The 20,662-nt window shown below is 44.2% G+C and overlaps 1 protein-coding gene across 1 annotated transcript in view; it reads left to right on the forward strand.

Moving 5' to 3' along the window:
- The first annotated feature begins 5,362 nt into the window (after positions 1-5,362).
- SLCO2A1 (solute carrier organic anion transporter family member 2A1) overlaps positions 5,363-20,662 on the forward strand; it is a 98,231-nt gene continuing 82,931 nt past the window's right edge. The window contains exon 1 of the mRNA XM_040348748.1: positions 5,363-5,691. Within this exon, the coding sequence (XP_040204682.1) occupies positions 5,611-5,691 (81 nt within the window). The 5' untranslated portion in view covers positions 5,363-5,610. The remainder of the gene's footprint in view (positions 5,692-20,662) is intronic.

The raw sequence follows: 20,662 nt of genomic DNA on the forward strand, positions 1-20,662 counted from the left end.
TGTGCTGAAAATAGTCCAAGCAGCAACATTTTACCAGTAAATCAACATAGACTGTGACAAAGGAAGATATTGCTGGCTTCCTTATAAAACGCTCAGGATGCTGTCATGGATATCGTAATAAGTGTTCATTTGTAAAAGAAAAATACATTTTAGAAAAAAAATGTACACATATTTTAATCTCCCTCCCTCTCACTCTATCTATCTATCTATCTATCTATCTATCTATCTATCTATCTATCTATCTATCTATCTATATTTAAATCATAAGAGGGGTATGCCATTTTAACCACTTAAGCCCCGGACCTTTAGGCAGCTAAATGCCCAGGCCAGGTTTTGCGATTCGGCACTTTTTGCGTCGCTTTAACAGACAATTGCGCGGTCGTGCGACGTGGCTCCCAAACAAAATTGGCGTCCTTTTTTCCCCACAAATAGAGCTTTCTTTTGGTGGTATTTGATCACTTCTGCGGTTTTAATTTTTTGCGCTATAAACAAAAATAGAGCGACAATTTTGAAAAAAATTCAATATTTTTTACTTTTTGCTGTAATAAATATCCCCCAAAAACATATATAAAAACAATTTTTTTCCTCAGTTTAGGCCGATACGTATTCTTCTACCTATTTTTGGTAAAAAAAATCTCAATAAGCGTTTATCGATTGGTTTGCGCAAAATTTATAGCGTTTACAAAATAGGGGATAGTTTTTTTGCATTTTTATAAATTTTTTTTTTTTACTACTAATGGCGGCGATCAGCGATTTTTTTCGTGACTGCGACATTATGGCATTTTTGGGACCATTGTCATTTTCACAGCAAAAAATGCATTTAAATTGCATTCTTTATTGTGAAAATGACAGTTGCAGTTTGGGAGTTAACCACAGGGGGCGCTGAACGTGTTAGGCTTCACCTTGTGTGTGTTTAAAACTGTAGGGGGGTGTGGCTGTAGGTCTGATGTCATCGATTGTGTCTCCTCTATAAAGGGATGACACGATCGATGCGCCGCCACAGTGAAGCACGGGGAAGCCGTGTAATTAGCACTGTACTGCCTGAAAAACTCCTCAGTGTGAAAGGGGCCTAATAGGCTTCGAAAAGGGTGGGCTCGGGGTGCAGAAAACTGCACCCTGAGCCCAGTAAAGTTGTGTGACAATAGTGAATTATTATTCACTATTGTCTTCCTGATTCTCCTCTCGGCCATTCAGGAAGCGGGTCCTAAGACCCGTCACCCAATTGACCGAGAGGAGAAGCGATCCTATTGGCCGCCGAAGAGGAGGAGGGAGGAGACGCCGTGAAGCATCAGGAAGAGGAGACGCCGCCTGCTTCCAGAAGAACTTGGGGGACTTAGATGGGGTAAGTGTGGGGGGCAGTGTACCTGTGACCCAACTGACCGTGGGTGGTGGCAGATGGATTGTTTGCCGCCTGGTGAATTGTTTCTCAGAGGATGGAAGGCAATACAGCCAGTGTTTATAATTTCTGTAATACTTCGTACATTGAGGCAGCACTGCCATTTGTCCACTGCCCCTGCACCCAGCATTACAGGCTGCCACTGCAATCCACAGCTGTTTTTACTGCAGCCCTCTCCCTATGCCTATTACCAAATATTTGATTTACTAAAAGTAAATAGTCCGTGCACTGCAAGCACAGTTGCTCTAGATCTAAGGGAAACATGCAAGGAAGATAAAAAAAAGCATTTTTGCTAGCACATGATTGGATGATAGAATTTACCAGAGCCTTCCCTAATTTCAGAGCTTCCCCTTATATCTAGAGCAGCTGCACTTGCAGTGCACAGTATACTTACCTTTATTAAATCAACCTCCTAGTATGCTGTAAATTATTTAATGGCAGTATTCAGTTAAAATCTATTTAAAAAAAAAATTCTAGGGGTGGCGGGGGTCTTTGGTAAACTCAAAAAGTACACATACCGTTAAAGTGCTTAAAGGGCTACTCCGTCTAAATGGATATTCAAGTTGTGGGAGGGTAGGGGCAGAGTCCAATCCCTGACCATTTCTTTAATGGTGCCCATATGTCCAGCACAGTGCTCTCCGCATACCCACACCTCCTCTGTTAAAACCATGGGGTTTTATTTGCTAAGGTTGGAGAGTGCAAAATCAGGCTCACTTCTGCATAGAAACCAATACATTTCCAGGTTTTAATGCCAAAGCTTAATTGAACAAGCTGAGGTAAGAAGAAGATTGGCTACCATGCACAGCTGCTCCAGATTATGAGTGTACCAGCTGTAGGTAATCTATCCCATGTTCTTGTATCAAGCTGTATCTAATGCTCTACAGCAGCCTTTCTCAACCATGGTTCAGTAAAACTCTAGGGTTCCTCCAGAGATTCCTCAGGGTTCCTCCAGAGATTCCTAAGGGTTCCTCCAGAGATTCCTGAGCAATGATCAATTTCTGCCACTTAGATAAATACAACTGACACAAATGATATTTTTTAGCTATCTATAAGAGGTAATTCTTCCCAATGACCACAAGTGTAAGGAGCATTCTTCCCACTTCCCAATGACCACTAGTGTAAGGAGCATTCTTCCCAATGACCACTAGTGTAAGGAGCATTCTTCCCAATGACCACTAGTGTAAGGAGCATTCTTCCCAATGACCACTAGTGTAAGGAGCATTCTTCCCAATGACCACTAGTGTAAGGAGCATTCTTTCCAATGACCACTAGTGTAAGGAGCATTCTTCCCAATGACCACAAGTGTAAGGAGCATTCTTCCCAATGACCACTAATGTAAGGAGCATTCTTCCTACTGACCACTAGTGTAAGGAGCATTCTTCCCAATGACCACTAATGTAAGGAGCATTCTTCCCAATGACCACTAGTGTAAGGAGCATTCTTTCCAATGACCACTAGTGTAAGGAGCATTCTTTCCAATGACCACTAGTGTAAGGAGCATTCTTCCCACTGACCACTGGTGTAAGGAGCATTCTTCCCACTGACCACTAGTGTAAGGAGCATTCTTTCCAATGACCACTAGTGTAAGGAGCATTCTTCCCACTAACCACTAGTGTAAGGAGCATTCTTTCCAATGACCACTAGGGTAAGGAGCATTCTTCCCACTGACCACTAGTGTAAGGAGCATTCTTTCCAATGACCACTAGTGTAAGGAGCATTCTTCTCAATGACCACTAGTGTAAGGAGCATTCTTCCCACTGACCACTGGTGTAAGGAGCATTCTTCCCACTGACCACTAGTGTAAGGAGCATTCTTTCCAATGACCACTAATGTAAGGAGCATTCTTCCCAATGACCACTAGTGTAAGGAGCATTCTTCCCAATGACCACTAGTGTAAGGAGCATTTTCCCCAATGACCACTAGTGTAAGGAGCATTCTTTCCAATGACCACTAGTGTAAGGAGCATGCTTCCCACTGACCACTAGTGTAAGGAGCATTCTTCCCAATGACCACTAGTGTAAGGAGCATTCTTCCCAATGACCACTAGTGTAAGGAGCATTTTCCCCAATGACCACTAGTGTAAGGAGCATTCTTTCCAATGACCACTAGTGTAAGGAGCATTCTTTCCAATGACCACTAGTGTAAGGAGCATTCTTTCCAATGACCACTAGTGTAAGGAGCATTCTTCCCAATGGCCACTAGTGTAAGGAGCATTCTTTCCAATGACCACTAGTGTAAGGAGCATTCTTTCCAATGACCACTAGTGTAAGGAGCATTCTTCCCACTGACCACTGGTGTAAGGAGCATTCTTCCCACTGACCACTAGTGTAAGGAGCATTCTTTCCAATGACCACTAGTGTAAGGAGCATTCTTCCCACTAACCACTAGTGTAAGGAGCATTCTTTCCAATGACCACTAGTGTAAGGAGCATTCTTCCCACTGACCACTAGTGTAAGGAGCATTCTTTCCAATGACCACTAGTGTAAGGAGCATTCTTCTCAATGACCACTAGTGTAAGGAGCATTCTTCCCACTGACCACTGGTGTAAGGAGCATTCTTCCCACTGACCACTAGTGTAAGGAGCATTCTTTCCAATGACCACTAGTGTAAGGAGCATTCTTCCCAATGACCACTAGTGTAAGGAGCATTCTTCCCAATGACCACTAGTGTAAGGAGCATTTTCCCCAATGACCACTAGTGTAAGGAGCATTCTTTCCAATGACCACTAGTGTAAGGAGCATGCTTCCCACTGACCACTAGTGTAAGGAGCATTCTTCCCAATGACCACTAGTGTAAGGAGCATTCTTCCCAATGACCACTAGTGTAAGGAGCATTTTCCCCAATGACCACTAGTGTAAGGAGCATTCTTTCCAATGACCACTAGTGTAAGGAGCATTCTTTCCAATGACCACTAGTGTAAGGAGCATTCTTTCCAATGACCACTAGTGTAAGGAGCATTCTTCCCAATGACCACTAGTGTAAGGAGCATTCTTCCCACTGACCACTGGTGTAAGGAGCATTCTTCCCAATGACCACTAATGTAAGGAGCATTCTTCCCACTGACCACTAGTGTAAGGAGCATTCTTCGCAATGACCACTAGTGTAAGGAGCATTCTTCCCACTGACCACTGGTGTAAGGAGCATTCTTCCCAATGACCACTAATGTAAGGAGCATTCTTCCCACTGACCACTAGTGTAAGGAGCATTCTTCGCAATGACCACTAGTGTAAGGAACATTCTTTCCAATGACCACTAGTGTAAGGAGCATTCTTTCCAATGACCACTAGTGTAAGGAGCATTCTTCCCAATGACCACTAGTGTAAGGAGCATTCTTCCCACTGACCACTAGTGTAAGGAGCATTCTTTCCAATGACCACTAGTGTAAGGCGCATTCTTTCCAATGACCACTAGTGTAAGGAGCATTCTTTCCAATGACCACTAGTGTAAGGCGCATTCTTCCCACTGACCACTAGTGTAAGGAGCATTCTTCCCAATGACCATCACACTAATGTACCATGAGTTGTAGACATTGTAAGTATAAACAGGAGTTCTCTGAGATGAGAAAGTTATTGGTTCTCTCATGTTAAAGAGGTTGAGAAAGGCTCTTCTATGGTATCTATATCTATATATTTATATACATATAGATAGATATGCCTACAGTATGTTCTGCTAGCAATAGCACTATAAATGTATGTAATGCTATATGAATGCTCTTCTTTTTTTTCTCTCTCTTTCTCTTTCCTTTAAATAACAAAGTTATTTCCTTTTTCCAATAAGCCAAAGGTGTCTGATTCACTGCGGAGACTTGTTTCACATTTACAGGACTTTGTAGTTTGCTCCCTGGCTTTACTCATACATTTCCCAAGTCATTGACTGTTTTCATTACACTGTGTGCTCCTGCTCTTGTCCCAATTGTTTGAAAAGTAGGCGGAGGGAGGGAGAAAGAATCTGTCATAGAGGAAAAGTTATAAATCCTCCCCTTTAACTTAAACCTCTGCAGACACCTGAGCTGAGAGAGAGAGAGAGACAAGTAGACTGCTTGTGCTGGAGAATGCAGATGAGAGATTGCCGGAGCCTTTCCAGAGACTGCCATACATAGAGAGAGACTGCCATACATAGAGAGAGACTGCTCTGTCCAGTTCTGTCTCCTTAGATAAGTCTACTAACTGGTCCTGGACTGTTGTACACATCTCTCCAGTACAATCTGCTTGAAAATGGGAATGAAACTGGGAGATAACAAGTCCCAGAGCAGAACTCTGACAGGCTGTTGCAAGGGAATCTTCAGCAACATTAAGGTAAGATGCTATTTTCACCTTTCTTTGTTACCTCGGTTTAGCCAAGTATGTCTCGGAGCCAAGTATGTCTCCGTCATGTACTGTCAAAACATCGCTAGTAATTGTAGCATCAATGAGAGCTAATGGTTGCCCATAGATGGGCAGATTGCTCACCACTTTTAATTGCAGATGGTTCGGCAAGGTGTACGGTTCCTCAGTAGGGTTTTGCACTTACAAACACATGCCAAATTGTTCTCTACATCTCACTTTTGATTTTCTATTCTAATTAGCATACAGTAAATTATTTGTGACCGATTTTAGGCAGTTTTTTTCCTAAAGTAGGGAATATTTCATCAGAGAATTCCCCAAATATGCCTGTTGCATGCTTGTAAACCCAGACTTAGAGCCCATTCACACCTAGGCGTTTTGTCGCCTGTAGCGCGACGCTCACAAACGCCAGAGGGACCAAAATACATGAAAGTCTATGGGGATGGTTCACATCTGAACGCTGATGCGCCTGACGCCCATCGCCTGTAGCCAAAAAAAGTTCCGGACCCTTTTTTGTCACGCGTATCGGGCGGTTTGGGCGTATTTGAGCGTTTTCATTTCCCATAGAAAGTAATGGAAACGCTCGATTCAAGCGACTTGCGCGACAACGGGCGTTTGCTACGGGCGTTTCGTCGCTTTAATCAATAGAACTTGTCGCCCATGCAGAAGATTAAAAAAATCTACCAACATAGCAACAAGTGATGAAAAGATGATAATTTTTCCTATTGGCTAAAATAAAAAACGACGAAGTACAAAAACGTCGGACGACGCTGTATGCAAACGCGCAAATAAGCATGAATACGCGCGACAAAACGCTGGAAAAAAACGCAGAAAAAAACGCCGAACGACCGACGCTCAGGTGTGAATGCAGCCTAAGTCTGATATGATGCTAAAGATGCCTACATCGTTAGGGAGAACCATGCCGTGCATGAAAAACCCTTATCATTCACAATCAACACAATCCTTGAAGGTTCCCCTTTCACCCAGCATATACATACTTTTCTAAGTGCATACTGCATGCTAGTCTAGTGGCACTGATATATCTCAGCACTGACAACAGAGAACAAACCAAATATTTCCAACTCTGTCTGGAGTGTCATAAACAGAAATGCTAATTTGGCGTTGACAGTCATCGCTATCTGCTCAGAGTAGACCAAGAACGGAGCGATCAGCGGTCATTTGATCACTCCTTTCTTGGAATTACAGTCAGCAGGGGACGGCTGCAACATCACAGTGATACCGTGTGACCACAGAGGTGAGTATTATCCTGACGTTTTTCCTGACGTGCAAAAAGCCGTTGTTTTTCCCGACGTGATTCCTCTCCAGCCTGACTTTCATACACACACGTGAATGCAAAGAAACGTCCGACCAAAGCGCGGTGGCGTACAGCGCGTATGACGGGACTATGACGGGACTATAAAGGGGAAGTTCCTTTCAAATGGCGCCACTCTTTGGGCTGCTTTTGCTGATCCTCGTGTTAGTAAAAGTTTGGTGAGAGACGATTCGCGCTTTTCAGCCTTGTGCTTTTCAGTCTGTTACAGCGTGCCAAATGTGCTATCTCCATTACAAACGCTAGTATTACCAGAACGAGCACTCCCGTCTCATACTTGATTCTGATCATGTGCGTTTTTTTTCCCCCTCGGAAAAGAATACACGCGACAGTTTTTAACGACAAGAACACAACGGGAAAAACAACGAGAAAAAATGGTTTCCATTTTTTTGCGGGCAGTTTTTTCATCGAGAAAACTGCTAGGGAACTTACACACGACCGGTTTTCACGACCAATATAAAAAATGGCAGTTTTCTCGTCATGAAAACCAGTCGAGTGTACTTAAAACACCTGAAAAAAAGCTGATCCACGCCATCTGCGTATTATGGTTTGTCCAAACAACAGTAACGGCTAACTTTACTGGACAGTTTGGCCTGTTACAAGAAGTGGAAAAATAAGGGATCCGCTAGCGGGATCAACAAATGATAAAACTATTGTTCATAGAGAGTCAGAAATATAAAAAACAAATGTCTTAATGTAGAACTTTAAATACAAATTTAAAAAAAGAACAACCAGGAAAGCTTTTAATTGCAGAATAAACATACTAGGTCTCTTCTTGAATAAAGGAATCTTACCTGCCTGCGACCTTCTTGATAATGTACGCTACATTGCACATGTGTACATTTTTGGCATGCGCCAAGACAAATGAACTCCTGCGCATGCACAGTAGTTACGTCATCCCAACACAGCAAGTTAAAGCGGAGGTTTACACAAAAAGTGAACCTCTGCTTTTTGGAACCCTCCCCCCTCCGGTGTCATATTTGGCACCTTTCAGGGGGAAGGGGGTGCAGATACCTGTCTAAGACAGGTATTTGCACCACTTCCTGGTTGTGACTCCCACGGGAGTCCGGCCCCTTTACGTCCCGCCCCCCCCCCCCCCCCCCGCTGTCTTCTGGGAAACACTGTTTCCAGCAGAGAGTGGGGACCAGTGACGGCGCGCCGTAATACTCACACATGCACAGTAGGGAACCGGGCAGTGAAGCCTCGATTCCCTTACCCAGGATGGTGGCGGATGCAGCCAAAGACCGATCGATTGCTCAGCCTCGTCTGCTGACATCGCCGGCGCGCGGGACAGGTAAGTGTCCATTTTTTTAAAGTCAGCAGCTTCAATATTTGTACCTGCTGGCTTTTAAAGAAAAAAAACGGCGAAACCTCCGCTTTAAGGACACCAAAGATCCCAAATGCGTAATAGGACTGTTCGAAAATGGCGACAAGGGAGCTTATGGACATCACATTACTGGAGGGGAGGTAAGTATAGTTCTGCTTTGATGATGATGACAGACTCATATATATCATTTATCATTTTGTTCCTAGTTTTACTGGTTGTTTTCAATGGGACAACAATGCAGGAAGTCAGTCGTATCGCTGTCTAGTACACTGATTCCCTTTTCTATAAATTAAGTTTAAACAGGACCTCTTTGATATGTTTATGCCTTATTATTTTTACACCAGCTTTATAGATCCAGTTAAAATGCATGTACATTGGCCCTTTAGTCCATGTATCTGCGATTGGTATGTCCAGGCCGATGTATTTTCTGATGCCAGATGACTCGGCTTGAAGAAACATAAAAACAGATACAATTTTTCACGCCCTTCAATGTTTGCATTTACCTAGAAAGCTCTCAACAAAAATGTCCATGTGGACACAGCCTATGACCTACCTATACTGATAGTGCTGTATGAGTGCAAACATCTGAAACTTACATTACTATTATACATCACGGCAGATTTCTGTGGAGGTCAGTTCAGGTTGATATGGCTGATAATACTTTGGTTGTGTTGGGTTTGCCAAAGGTGGGCTGAGGTCTCCCAAAGAACGTCAGTGGGTGAAATCATTTTTTGTCCTTTTGACTCGTGCTGTCAGGACCTGCCATGAGCTTTATAAACTGGCTGCTGCATAGTACCTTGGAAAAGAAAATTCTCAGAATGTTGGGTAATCTCTGTGCAATAATGCTCAATGACAACATGCAGAATGATTTGTTACCATGCCTGAATGTACTTTACAATCGTTTTATCAGGTAATGTATATAGCCAGCCCTACAGCCACTGAAGGTTCTTCTAATGCTGCGTACACGACCGTTTTTAATGTCATGGAACAAACAACGTTTTTTTTTATTTTGTGATTCTTGTTAAGCCTGCCTTGCATACACACGATCGTGAAAAAAAAAAGCTTGAGCGAAGCGTGGTGACGTACAACACGTACAACGGCACTATAAAGGGGAAGTTCCACTCGAATGGCGCCACCCTTTGGGCTGATTATGCAAATTTCCCTTCTCATAACTTGGTTCTGAGCATGCACTTTTTTTCACCGTCATTAAAGCCTACACACGACCATTTTTCACGACGAGAAAAACGACGACGTGAAAAACGTTGAGAAAAAAACAGAACTACATTTTTAATGGCCATTTTTCTCGTTGAGAAAAATGCTCTGGAGCCTACACACGATCGTTTTTAATGACCAATTTAAAAAATTGCATTTTCCCGTCATGAAAAACGGCCATGTGTACGTGACATAACAGTAGTTGTACTGTATTGTCTGCCTTCCTTCAGTCTTGTATATTTACATTTACACAATTCTGTAATATCATGTCTAATCTCAATGATACATGTGCATGCCCAACATCCTATATTTAAAGTAAAAATAAAGGCAAAGGCAAAACTTTTTTTTCCATTTTGGTTAGAGTAATGGAGCATTATAACCCCTGTTCGTTTTTTAAGAGAAGTTATAACCCCTGTAATTTTTTGCCATCTGGGGAGATTTCCTATCACTTCCTGTCCCATAACTGAAACAGGGAGTGAGAGGAAATCCCTCCAAAGTGAAGCCTCGTACACACAACCGAGGAACTCGACAGGCGAAACACATCGTTTTCCTCGTTGAGTTCCTTGTGAAGCCGTCGAGAAACTCGACAAGCCAATTTTATCCATTCCCATCAAGGAAATAGAGAACATGCTCTCTTTTTGGCTTGTCGAGTTTCTCGACAGTTTCCTCAATGAAAATGTACACACGACAGGTTTCCTCGGCAAAAAAATATCTCCCAGCAAGTTTCTTGCTGGTTTTTGCCGAGAAACTCAGTCGTGTGGACGAGGCCTGAGAGAATTCCAGGGTGTCCCCTGAGTCACTGGAACTAGTGTCCACATTGTAAGATTTCTCTGGAATAGAGAGGAAATCTTCAAGTCGGGACACTAGTTCTGGTGACAACCAGGGATTGCCTCACTTTGGAGGGATTAACTCTCACTGCTTGTATTGGGACAGGAAGTGGAGGAAAATCCACCAAAATGTGACGCAGATGGCAAAAGAATAAAAAATAAAACTGACAAGGGGTTATAACTATCCCTTAAAGTGGTTGTAAACCCTTACACACCATTTTCCCCTACAGGTCAGCCTATAATAAGGCTGACCTGTAGGTACTGGAAATATTGCCTAAACAGTTTAGGAGATATTTACCATATACTCCTGCGCCGACATCAATGGCGCATGCGCACTGAAGAAAGGGCATGATCGTGATGTCATGTGACTCTGGCCAGTCACAAAGCAGGGGACCTCAGGGACATAGCGGGCTTCGTTTGCAGGTACATGCAACATAATGGGCTACTATGCCAGGGGAAAAAAGAGGAAGGAAAACCCATCAGGGTCATGAATCAAAATTCTGCCAGTTCAGCAGAGACTAGCTGAATGTATGGGCCGACTGGAAGTCTCCTCGCCAGGGCTTTTTTTTTTAGACAATAGGTGCAGGATCTCCCCCTTTCCACGTCACCCCTACCCACCTCCCAGTACCGCCCCTTTTAGACAATATCGAACCAAGTATCATTTTGTGATGCTAAGTAATTTATATGGAATTTGGTAATGATATCAAGAAAAACAGTAAAATAGACCCCTGCAGCCAGCACCAATAGATCCCCCTAACAACAATGGACCACCCACAACAAAATCCCCCCCCCCCAGCAACAATAGACTCCCGGCAGCATCAACAGATCTCCGCACAGCCAGCATTAATAGACTCTCTGGCTACCATTAACAATGGACCACTCCCCCAACAGTAGATCTCTTTCAGCAACAACTGACCCCCAGCAACAACATAAGACCCCCCCCCCAGCAACAATAGGTCCCCCACCAGCAACAATAGACCCCCCCTGCAAAAATAGATCCCCAGCAGTGAGCATCAACACCCTGCAGCACACCCCAGCACCCCTTGCCATTACATATAATCAGTCCAGGAGGTGCCGGAACTGCGTTCCCCTGCGTTCCCGCTGAAAAAAGCCCTGCTCCTCGCACAATAGCATATTGTGGGAGTGATTTCCCCATCCACATAAAATGTGTGGATAGCGGAATTGGATCTTTTTTTATTTATTTTTTGGTTCAACCTGCTTGTGGAATAAAAAACAACTATAAATTCATGGCCTGCCCTACTCTATGCAAACTTTTTTTTTTAAGTTTTGCTTTTAGTTCTACTTTAACTTCTTATCTGTGACACAAAAGTTGAAAAAAAGCCGAAACCTAAATGGAATAAACTCAGTCCATTTGTAAAATGCATCAGTATATTAAAAATCTCTTGCTATTGTGAAATCATTGGTACACTTTTAAATACTTTAAAACACTTCAGAGTTATTTTGCCACGTGGGCTGACTTCCTTTCTAGTAATCTCTTTATTTGGGCACTTTGGCAGAGCAGATACATTTATAAACCCCTTACTTGCATACTGATCCAACAGGGTAGCTGCATTAGAAGTAGGTGCAATGCAACATATTTTCTAGCAGCTCCTGCCTACTTGTTAAAAATACGGTATGTCAAGCCAAATGCCTATCAGTATATTTGCTGCCCATGTCTAGTTGGGGAGATGTTCCTTCATTTCCTGTCCCAGAACCAGGGCTCAAGTCCTGCGGGAACGCGTGGGAACGCAGTTCCCTTTGCAGGACTAGAGCAGCCAAGCCACCCGAGCCAATCCTTTACTAAGCGGCGATGCCCAGCTCGAGTCACTTCCTCGAACCTTAGTAATCCTTTATGTTACCGGCCGCTTCGTGTATATGGATTCATCGGGTAGTGTGCGGGTATGCCGTCACTTCCTCGATGCCGCAATGTCTCCTGGGAGCTTTTGTCATTGTTCCCAGGAGACATTGCGGAGGTCTGCCGCGAATTATGGAGAGATTTATAAAGAACTTGCTTAAAGAAAAACATGCGGTTTAGTAATTATGCATATGAGCGTATCATTTTTTTTTTTTGCTGGGGGAGTGGATTTTGGGTGGGAGTTCCCACACTTTTTTCCCCAGGACTTGACCCCTGCCCAGAACGCAACAAGAAGTGAGAGGAAATCCCCCAAAAGTATGTCTATTCCTCCCTTATACAGGTGTCCCTATTAGAAGATTTACTTCCACTCCTTTTTCTGGAGTATTTCTTCTTTCTCGATCTTGCTTAACCTGTTATCACCATGGGATCAGGCAGTCGTGATAGGCTCCAATGGCAACTGTTAGAACTCTGACCCCTACAGCCCACAATTGTGATTGGTTATCTACAGGTTATTTTTTAGAGCATCACACTATAATAAAAATAGAGATATTATTTACAAAGCTCAAGGTATACTAAAGTGTATGTTAACTCAAAAATCTGCCAATGTGCATTCAACCTTACATGCTATTTGTTATTTTGTTGCTGTTTAATCATATATAAATGGTATTATAGAATAAATATCCAGCGATCCTGACAGTTTCCTCTGTGTCACAGGGCTTCCTGTTCAGATCTGACCGGGCTAAAGCCTGGTACACACTGATTGAACCCAGCGGACTGAACAAAAAACTGAGGATCTCGCAAGGATCTCGCTATACTAATATCGCATAGCTAGTACAGCGAGATCCTTGCAAGCTCGTCAGGTTTTTCTCTTCCTCCTAAGCAATTGTGTTCTGTGCTGACTGCTAGTACACAATGGTCAGTGCTTGCAGCCATTGGCTGCAAGCGCTGATTAGATGCTGACCAGCTGCTGATTTTCCAGCATGCCTGTTCAACAGAAGCCGGATGTTAGTCTGCCCTCTTTTGGCCAGGCTGATGTACATCCAGGCCAATTACCAGCTGATATTTGGCCCATGTGTACCAGCCTTAGCCACGGATGCATATCCATGGTAGCGTCCTTGCTCGTTTTATTGGGCTTTAGTCTCATCAATCTGTTTTCACACCTGCCGCATCCCAGTTCAGCTGGAGCCTCATCAATACACTTATCATAACTATGCCCCCACTATGCTGAGGAGTGCCAGGAAAGGGGGGGTTGCTTCATGTGGTTGCAGAAGGAAACTTATTTTTAAGATACTTGGGGACCTCTTTGTGGTGTACAACTTCCAGGTTTTTGTTGTCAAAGTGTAACCACTTGCTTACTGGGCACTTAAACCCCCCTCCTGCCCAGACCAATTTTCAGCTTTCGGTGCTGTCACTCTTTGAATGACAATTCAATTCATTGATATGTGCTGATGAGGCGGCACTGATGGGCACTGATAGGCACAGATAAGGTGGCATTGATAGGCACAGATAAGGAGGCACTGATGGGGACAGATAAGACAGTACCGATGGGCACAGATAAGGCGGCACTGATGGCCACTTATAAGATGGCACTGATGGGTGGCACTGATGGGCACTGGTAGGTGACACTGGTGGGCAGCACTGTTGATAAGGCACTGATTGGTGACATTGATAGGTGGCACTGTGGGCACTAACAGGTGGCACTGTGGGCACTGATAGGTGGCACTGGTGGGCACTGGTAGGTGGCACAGATAAGCTTGCGGCTGCTCTCCTTGATCAGGACCCATGTCCCTCTGACAGCCACCGGTAATCGGAGAAAAAATAGCTGATTACCTGCTCTGTTTACATTACATGATCAGCTGTCATTGGCTGACAGCTGATCACGAGGTAAGGGGTTATGATCGACCCCTTACTTCGATCTGAGATCCAGCGAGTCTCATAGACTCGCTGATCACAGAGCGCCGCACGTGCCCTGCAGAGGGCGCGCAGGCCACTCGAGCACGAGAGGTCGTCTATTGACCCCCTCCTGGGCAAAGTTTTTTCGCACTGTAGCCATCATTCAGCTATAGCGTGGATCTGAAGCTGTTAATTTGAACATGCTGAAGTTAGAAGCTGATTGGCTGCCATGCACAGTTGCACCAGATTTTGCACTCCCCAGTTTTAGTAAATCAACCTCATTGAGAACCGAGGCTGTTCACCTTCTTGTAAAATGCACAATGCATATAAACATTAATAATAGGCAGCATATATAACCATATCTGTTTGCAAAAGGCCATTGAGTGAAAAATAATCAAGTTAGTAGCATAGTGGTTATTATTACACAATCAGGAGAGTTACTAAGAAATAGGACTGCATTATGCAATAATAGTATTCAGTAAACACGAGCATCTGCGCCAAAACACCTTCCTCTACTTAACATCAATATACAAACTTCTTGCGTGATGTGATTCATTGCTGGTGACAGATTTGGCATGAGGCAAAAATTTTAATCGTGACCTGAATAAAATAATGTAAGATCCAGTTGGCAATATTACAGATTGGGGTGAATGTGTTTTAAAGTGAAAGTATTACATTTGATAACATCATTATTATTGCTTTTATTAGTATCCTCACTGATTTATAGAACATTCTTATCATAGACCTTGAACTAAATAATTCAACCCCTTCCCCCACCACCTCCCAATCCTTTAGACCCCTATCACACTGAGGCAGTTTTCAGGCATTTTTAACCACTTCTCTACCGCCCCATTGTAATATGACAGCCGCAGGAATCGTTTGTCCCTCCAGGTGGCCGTCATATGGCTTCCTCGGCTTCCCGAAAATTGTAGAGAGCGTGCGCGCACCGCAGCTGGCGTGCACGCGCTCGCTGCATCACTCAGGACCCCATGTGCGTGCCCAGCGGCCGGGATGTCCCCCGGGCACCGGCGATTGCTCATCACAGAGCAGGGACGTGGATCTGTGTGTGTAAACACACAGATCCACGTCCTGTCAGGTGAGAGAAGACCGATCCGTGTGTTCCTAGTACAGAGAAACACCGATCGGTCTCTTCCCCTTGTGAGTCCCCTCCCCCTACAGTTAAATCACTCCCTAGGTAACATATTTAACCCCTTGATCGCCCCCTAGTGTTAACCTTTTCCTTGCCAGTGACATTTATACAGTAATCAGTGCATTTTTATAGCACTGATCGCTGTATAAATTGCAATGGTCCCAAAATAGTGTCAAAAGTGTCCGATATGTCCGCCGCAATATGGCACTCCCGATAAAAATCGCAGAACGCCGCCATTACTAGTAAAAAAATAAAAATAATAAAAATGCCATAAATCAATAACCTATTTTGTAGACGCTATAACTTTTGCGCAATCCAATCAATATACACTTATTGCGATTTTTATTTTTTTACCAAAAATATTTAGAAGAATGCATATTGGCCTAGACTAAGGAAAACATTTTTTTTTTTAAAAAAATTGGGATATTTATTATAGCAAAAAAGTAATACATTTTGTGTTTTTTTTTTCTAAATTGTCTGTCTTTTTTTGTTTATAGTGCAAAAAATAAAAACCACAGAGGTGATCAAACACCACCAAAAGAAAGCTGTATTAATTGGAAAAAAAATGTTTTTTATTTTGTTTGGGTACAACGTCGCATGACCGCACAATTCTTATTCAAATGCTGCGTACACACGGTCGGAATTTCCGACAACAAATGTTCGATGTGAGCTTGTTATCGGAAAATCTGTGTGTATGCTCCATCGGACATTTGCTGTCGGAATTTCCGACAACAAAAAATTGAGAGCTGGTTCTCAAATTTTCCAACAACAAAAGTTGTTGTCGGAAAATCTGACCGTGTGTCCACAATTCAATGCACAAAAATTCTACGCATGCTCGGAATCAATTTGACGCATGCTCGGAATCATTGAACTTCATTTTTCTCGGCTCGTCTTAGTGTCGTACGTCACTGCGTTCTTGACGTTCGGAATTTCCGACAACATTTGTGTGACCGTGTGTATGCAACACAAGTTTGAGCCAACATCCATCAGAAAAAAATCCATGGTTTTGTTGTCGGAATGTCCGATCGTGTGTACGCGGCAAAAGCCTGGTCAGGAAGGGGGTGAAAATGCCCTGTATTGAAGTGGTTAAGCACTAAAAATAGCACCTGTAAAGCGCCTGAAAACTGCCTCTCATGCCTCCCGAGTGCTTTCACACTGAGGCGGTGTGCTTGCGAGACGGGAAAAAAAGTCCTGCAAGCAGCATCTTTGGGCGGGGTAGGAGCGCTGACTACAACGCTCCAACACTGCCCCTGCCCATTGGAATGAATGAGCAGCACTTCCGAAGCACCGCAACACGGGCACTTTCAACCCCTTGTTAACCCCTTATTGGGGTTTAAAGCACCCACTATCAGCCGAAAAGTGCCGAGTTTTGAATTTTTACGTCGTTCGCGTAAGTCGTTCGCGAATACGAATGGACGTAATTTACGTTCACGCCGAAACCTATGACGTCCTAGCGACGTCATTTGGAGCAATGCACGCTGGGAAATCTAGCCGGCGGCGCATGCGCAGTTATATCGGCGCGGGGACGCGCCTGATTTAAATACTACACTCCCCCTAGCCGCGGAATTTGAATTCCGCCGGGGGATTTAAGATCCGCCGGCGCAACTTTCGAGGCAAGTGCTTTATGAATACAGCACTTGCCTCAAAAACTTGTGCTGGCGGATCGTAAATAAGATAGATTACGCAGATCTAAAGATCCGATGATCTATCTGAATCTGCCCCAGTGACAATAGATTTAATGGAAAGCTTTGATATTTTTGCAAAAAAAGTACATGAATGTTATATTGGTACATAGGGTATTTGTAATATAGAAAACAAAATGTGAACTTACCCTTTAATATAAAGTGCTGAGCAAACTGTTAGCGATATATAAATCCTGTATAAAGATAATAATATAATAATATCAGTTGGTTTGTTTATTAAAGCCTCATGCACATTGTAGCCCAAAGATAATGCTTCTTCAGGCATTTGAGATTTCTTTGTCTTCGCCTGTAAACTCCCCTCCATGTTAGCCTATGAGTCCATGCACACTATAGGCATTTACAGAAGTTTATATATATATACAGTATATACCGTATTTATCGCGGTATAGCGCGCTCCCGCGTATACCGCGCACCCCTAAAGTTGCCCCGAATCCTGTGGAAGAAAAGTTTTTTTTGTACTTACAGTTTTGGTGTCTTGCGCGGCGTCCATCGGCGGCTTCGTCGGGTCCGGCGTCCGTCTGCGGCTTCAGGTGTCCTCTTCGTCTGGTCCGGCGTTCTTCTGCGGCTTCGGGTGTCCTCTTCGTCGGGTCCGGCGTCCGTCTGCGGCTTCGGGTGTCCTCTTCGTCGGGTTCGGTGTCCTTCTGCGGCGTCCTTGCGTCCTCCCCGCTCGTTTCCCGCGCCGGTTTGAATACTGCGCCGACATATACAGAGCGCAGTACACTCGTGTATTGTCGGCAATGCTCGGCAACTGTCGCGCTGACGTCCTGTACGTCCAGGACGTGAGCGCGGAAGGAGCCGAGACTGCCCGACTATACCCGAGTGTACTGCGCTCGGTATATGTCGGCGCAGTATTCAAACTCGGCGCGGGAAAGCGGGTATCGGCGTATACCGCGCACCCACGATTTTGCCCTGATTTTCAGGGCAAAAAAGTGCGCGGTATACGCCGATAAATACGGTAGCCATCACTTGTACATTTTGGAGAGGAGCTCTTGAGCATAAAAAATGCTCAAAACCTCCTTAAGGTGAAAAAAAAAAAAAAACACATGCAAGACAAAGGCATAATGAGCTAGTATGCAATGCATACTAGCTCATTATGCCTTTGTCGTGCATGTTTTTTTTATGCATCGCATACTAGCTCATTATGAAATACTTACCTTAGAATGAAGCCTTACAACAGGGATCGCATACCGCTGACACAGCCAACATCTTCCCCGGTGTTTCTACTGGGTTTGTGGTCTGCAGTGCTGTGATTGGACGGCGCATCGATGACATCACTCCCAGCATTCGGTCATGGCACAGACCCTGAAGAAACAGCATCTGATTATTCAGATTGCATGTGCCGATTACGTAATCGACGCACTATACTGTAAATATCTCCTAAACGGTGCAAGTTTAGGAGATATTTACAGTACTTACAGGTAAGTCTTATTATAGGCTTACCTATAGGTACAAACAAAATAGAGGAGTTTACTTCCTCTTTAAAGCGGGGGTTCACCCTATAAACCCAAAAAAAAAAAAAAAAATTTCTTCTACCATAAAATCAGGCATTGTAGCGCGAGCTACAGTATGCCTGTCCCGATTTTTTTATCCCGTACTCACCGTGTACTCGTACATCGAAGATACCGACTCCCCTCGGGGAATGGGCGTGCCTATGGAGACGGAGGATGATTGACGGCCGGCTCTGGCGCGTCACGCTTCTCCGGAAATAGCCGAAATAGGCTTGGCTCTTCACGGCGCCTGCGCATAGCCTGTGCGCAGGCGCCGTGAAGAGCCGAGACCTACTCCGGCTGTCTTCGGGGAGAGTGACGTGCCAGGGCCGGCCGTCAATCATCCTCCCTCTCCATAGGCACGCCCATTCCCCGCGGGAGCCGAAATCTATAACGTACGAGTACACAGTGAGTACAGGGGTAAAAAAATCGGGACAGGCATACTGTAGCTCGCGCTACAATGCCTGTCTCGATGGTAAAATCGTGCCACTGAGGGTGAACCACCGCTTTAATGTGCATTCCCAAGTTAATGCATTCTAATGGCCATAATACTGGCCAACAGAATGTACGAGGGGCACGCAAGTCAAACCAGGACATTTGAGTTTATATAATAAAAAAACAAATTTCAAGGAGTGGAAACTGCATTTTTTTTTTTTTACATACTCTCCTGCTACATTTATACACGTATCCAAGCATTAAACTTGCTAATGGAAAGCTTCTGCATAGAAAAATTTGTCAGTATGCCTGAACCATCCTAGGACAGCCTGCTTTACTTAGTTATCAGCACTGAAATGCTGAGCTCCGAGGAAAGCTTTTAGGGGTCTAAACTGATGAAAATCACTTGGAGCGAGGTCCGGGTTGTAAGGGGGATGTGGCAATACCTCCCAGCTGAGTTGCTGTAATGCGCACGTAGGGCGGTGAGCAGTATGAGCTTGTGCATTGTCCTGGAGAAACAGGACGCCCTTAGTGATGGAATGACTGTAACATATGGTCCTGTCTCTATCAATTTGGACTTATGTGGTTCACCATCAGCATACCAAGATCCTAAGCATTTTTCATGACCACACACAAGTGATGTTTCAGATCCAATAAGGGAACTCCTTCATTCAGGCAAAATGAATGCAAAGCCAGGCTCTGAAGCATCGCTCTTATACCTTAATTTCACAAATATGTAGGTTGCCATTACTGACCTCCTAAAAAATGCTAGCTTCTGTTGATTGATACCATGCTGATCTTTCTTTACTTTTAGGTAGATTCACAAAGAGTTAGGCCGGCTTATCAGTAGATAAGCCGACCTAACTCTGAATCTACGCCGGCGTTTGTTTAAGCGTATGCTCAAACAGAGATACGCTTAAACAAAGCTAAGATAGGCCGACTTGCGCCGTCCTATCTTAGATTGCAATGTTTCTGATGGCCGCTAGATAGCGCTTCCATTGCGGCCGACGTAGATTATGTAAATGAGGGGATACACCGATTCACAAACGTACGCCAGGCTTATGCCGTCGAATTACGTCGTTTCCGTAAGGGATAGGCCGCCTAAAGTTAGAGCTATGCTCTAGTGGCCTAGCCAATGTTAAGTATGGCCGCCGTTCCCGCCGCAAAATTCGAAATGTTAACGTTGTTTGCGTAAGTCGTCCGCGAATCGGGATTTACGTAGTTTACGTCCACGTCGAAATCAATAGGCACGTACGGCGTACTTAGCCGCAATGCGCACTGGGAAATGTAGTCGTCCCGGCGCATGCGCAGTGTCAAAAAACATCAAAAAACGTGAGGTCAAGCCTCATTTCCATACAACACGCCCCCCTCCAAGTCATTTAAATTAGGCGCCCTTACGCCCGCTCGTTTGAGGCTACGCCGCCGTAGATTAGCAGGTAAGTGGTTTGAAAATCACTACTAGCCTAACTAATTTACGGCGGTGTAGCCTAAACAGGCTAGGCTAGGCCGTCCTAAAGATAAACCTTTCTACGTGAATCTACCTATTTGAGTCACTGACCATGCAGCAGTATGCAACATGGGAAGTTAGTATGAAGTCAGAACTCCTGGGGCCAGATTCAGAAAGAATGGCTTAAGTTTAGGCGGGCGTAGCGCATCTCATATACGCTACGCCGCCGTAACTTAGAGAGGCGAGTACCGTATTCACAAAGAACTTGCGCCCTAAGT

This window comes from Rana temporaria, chromosome 4 (assembly GCF_905171775.1).
Source record: "Rana temporaria chromosome 4, aRanTem1.1, whole genome shotgun sequence".
Taxonomy (NCBI): Eukaryota; Metazoa; Chordata; class Amphibia; order Anura; family Ranidae; genus Rana; species Rana temporaria.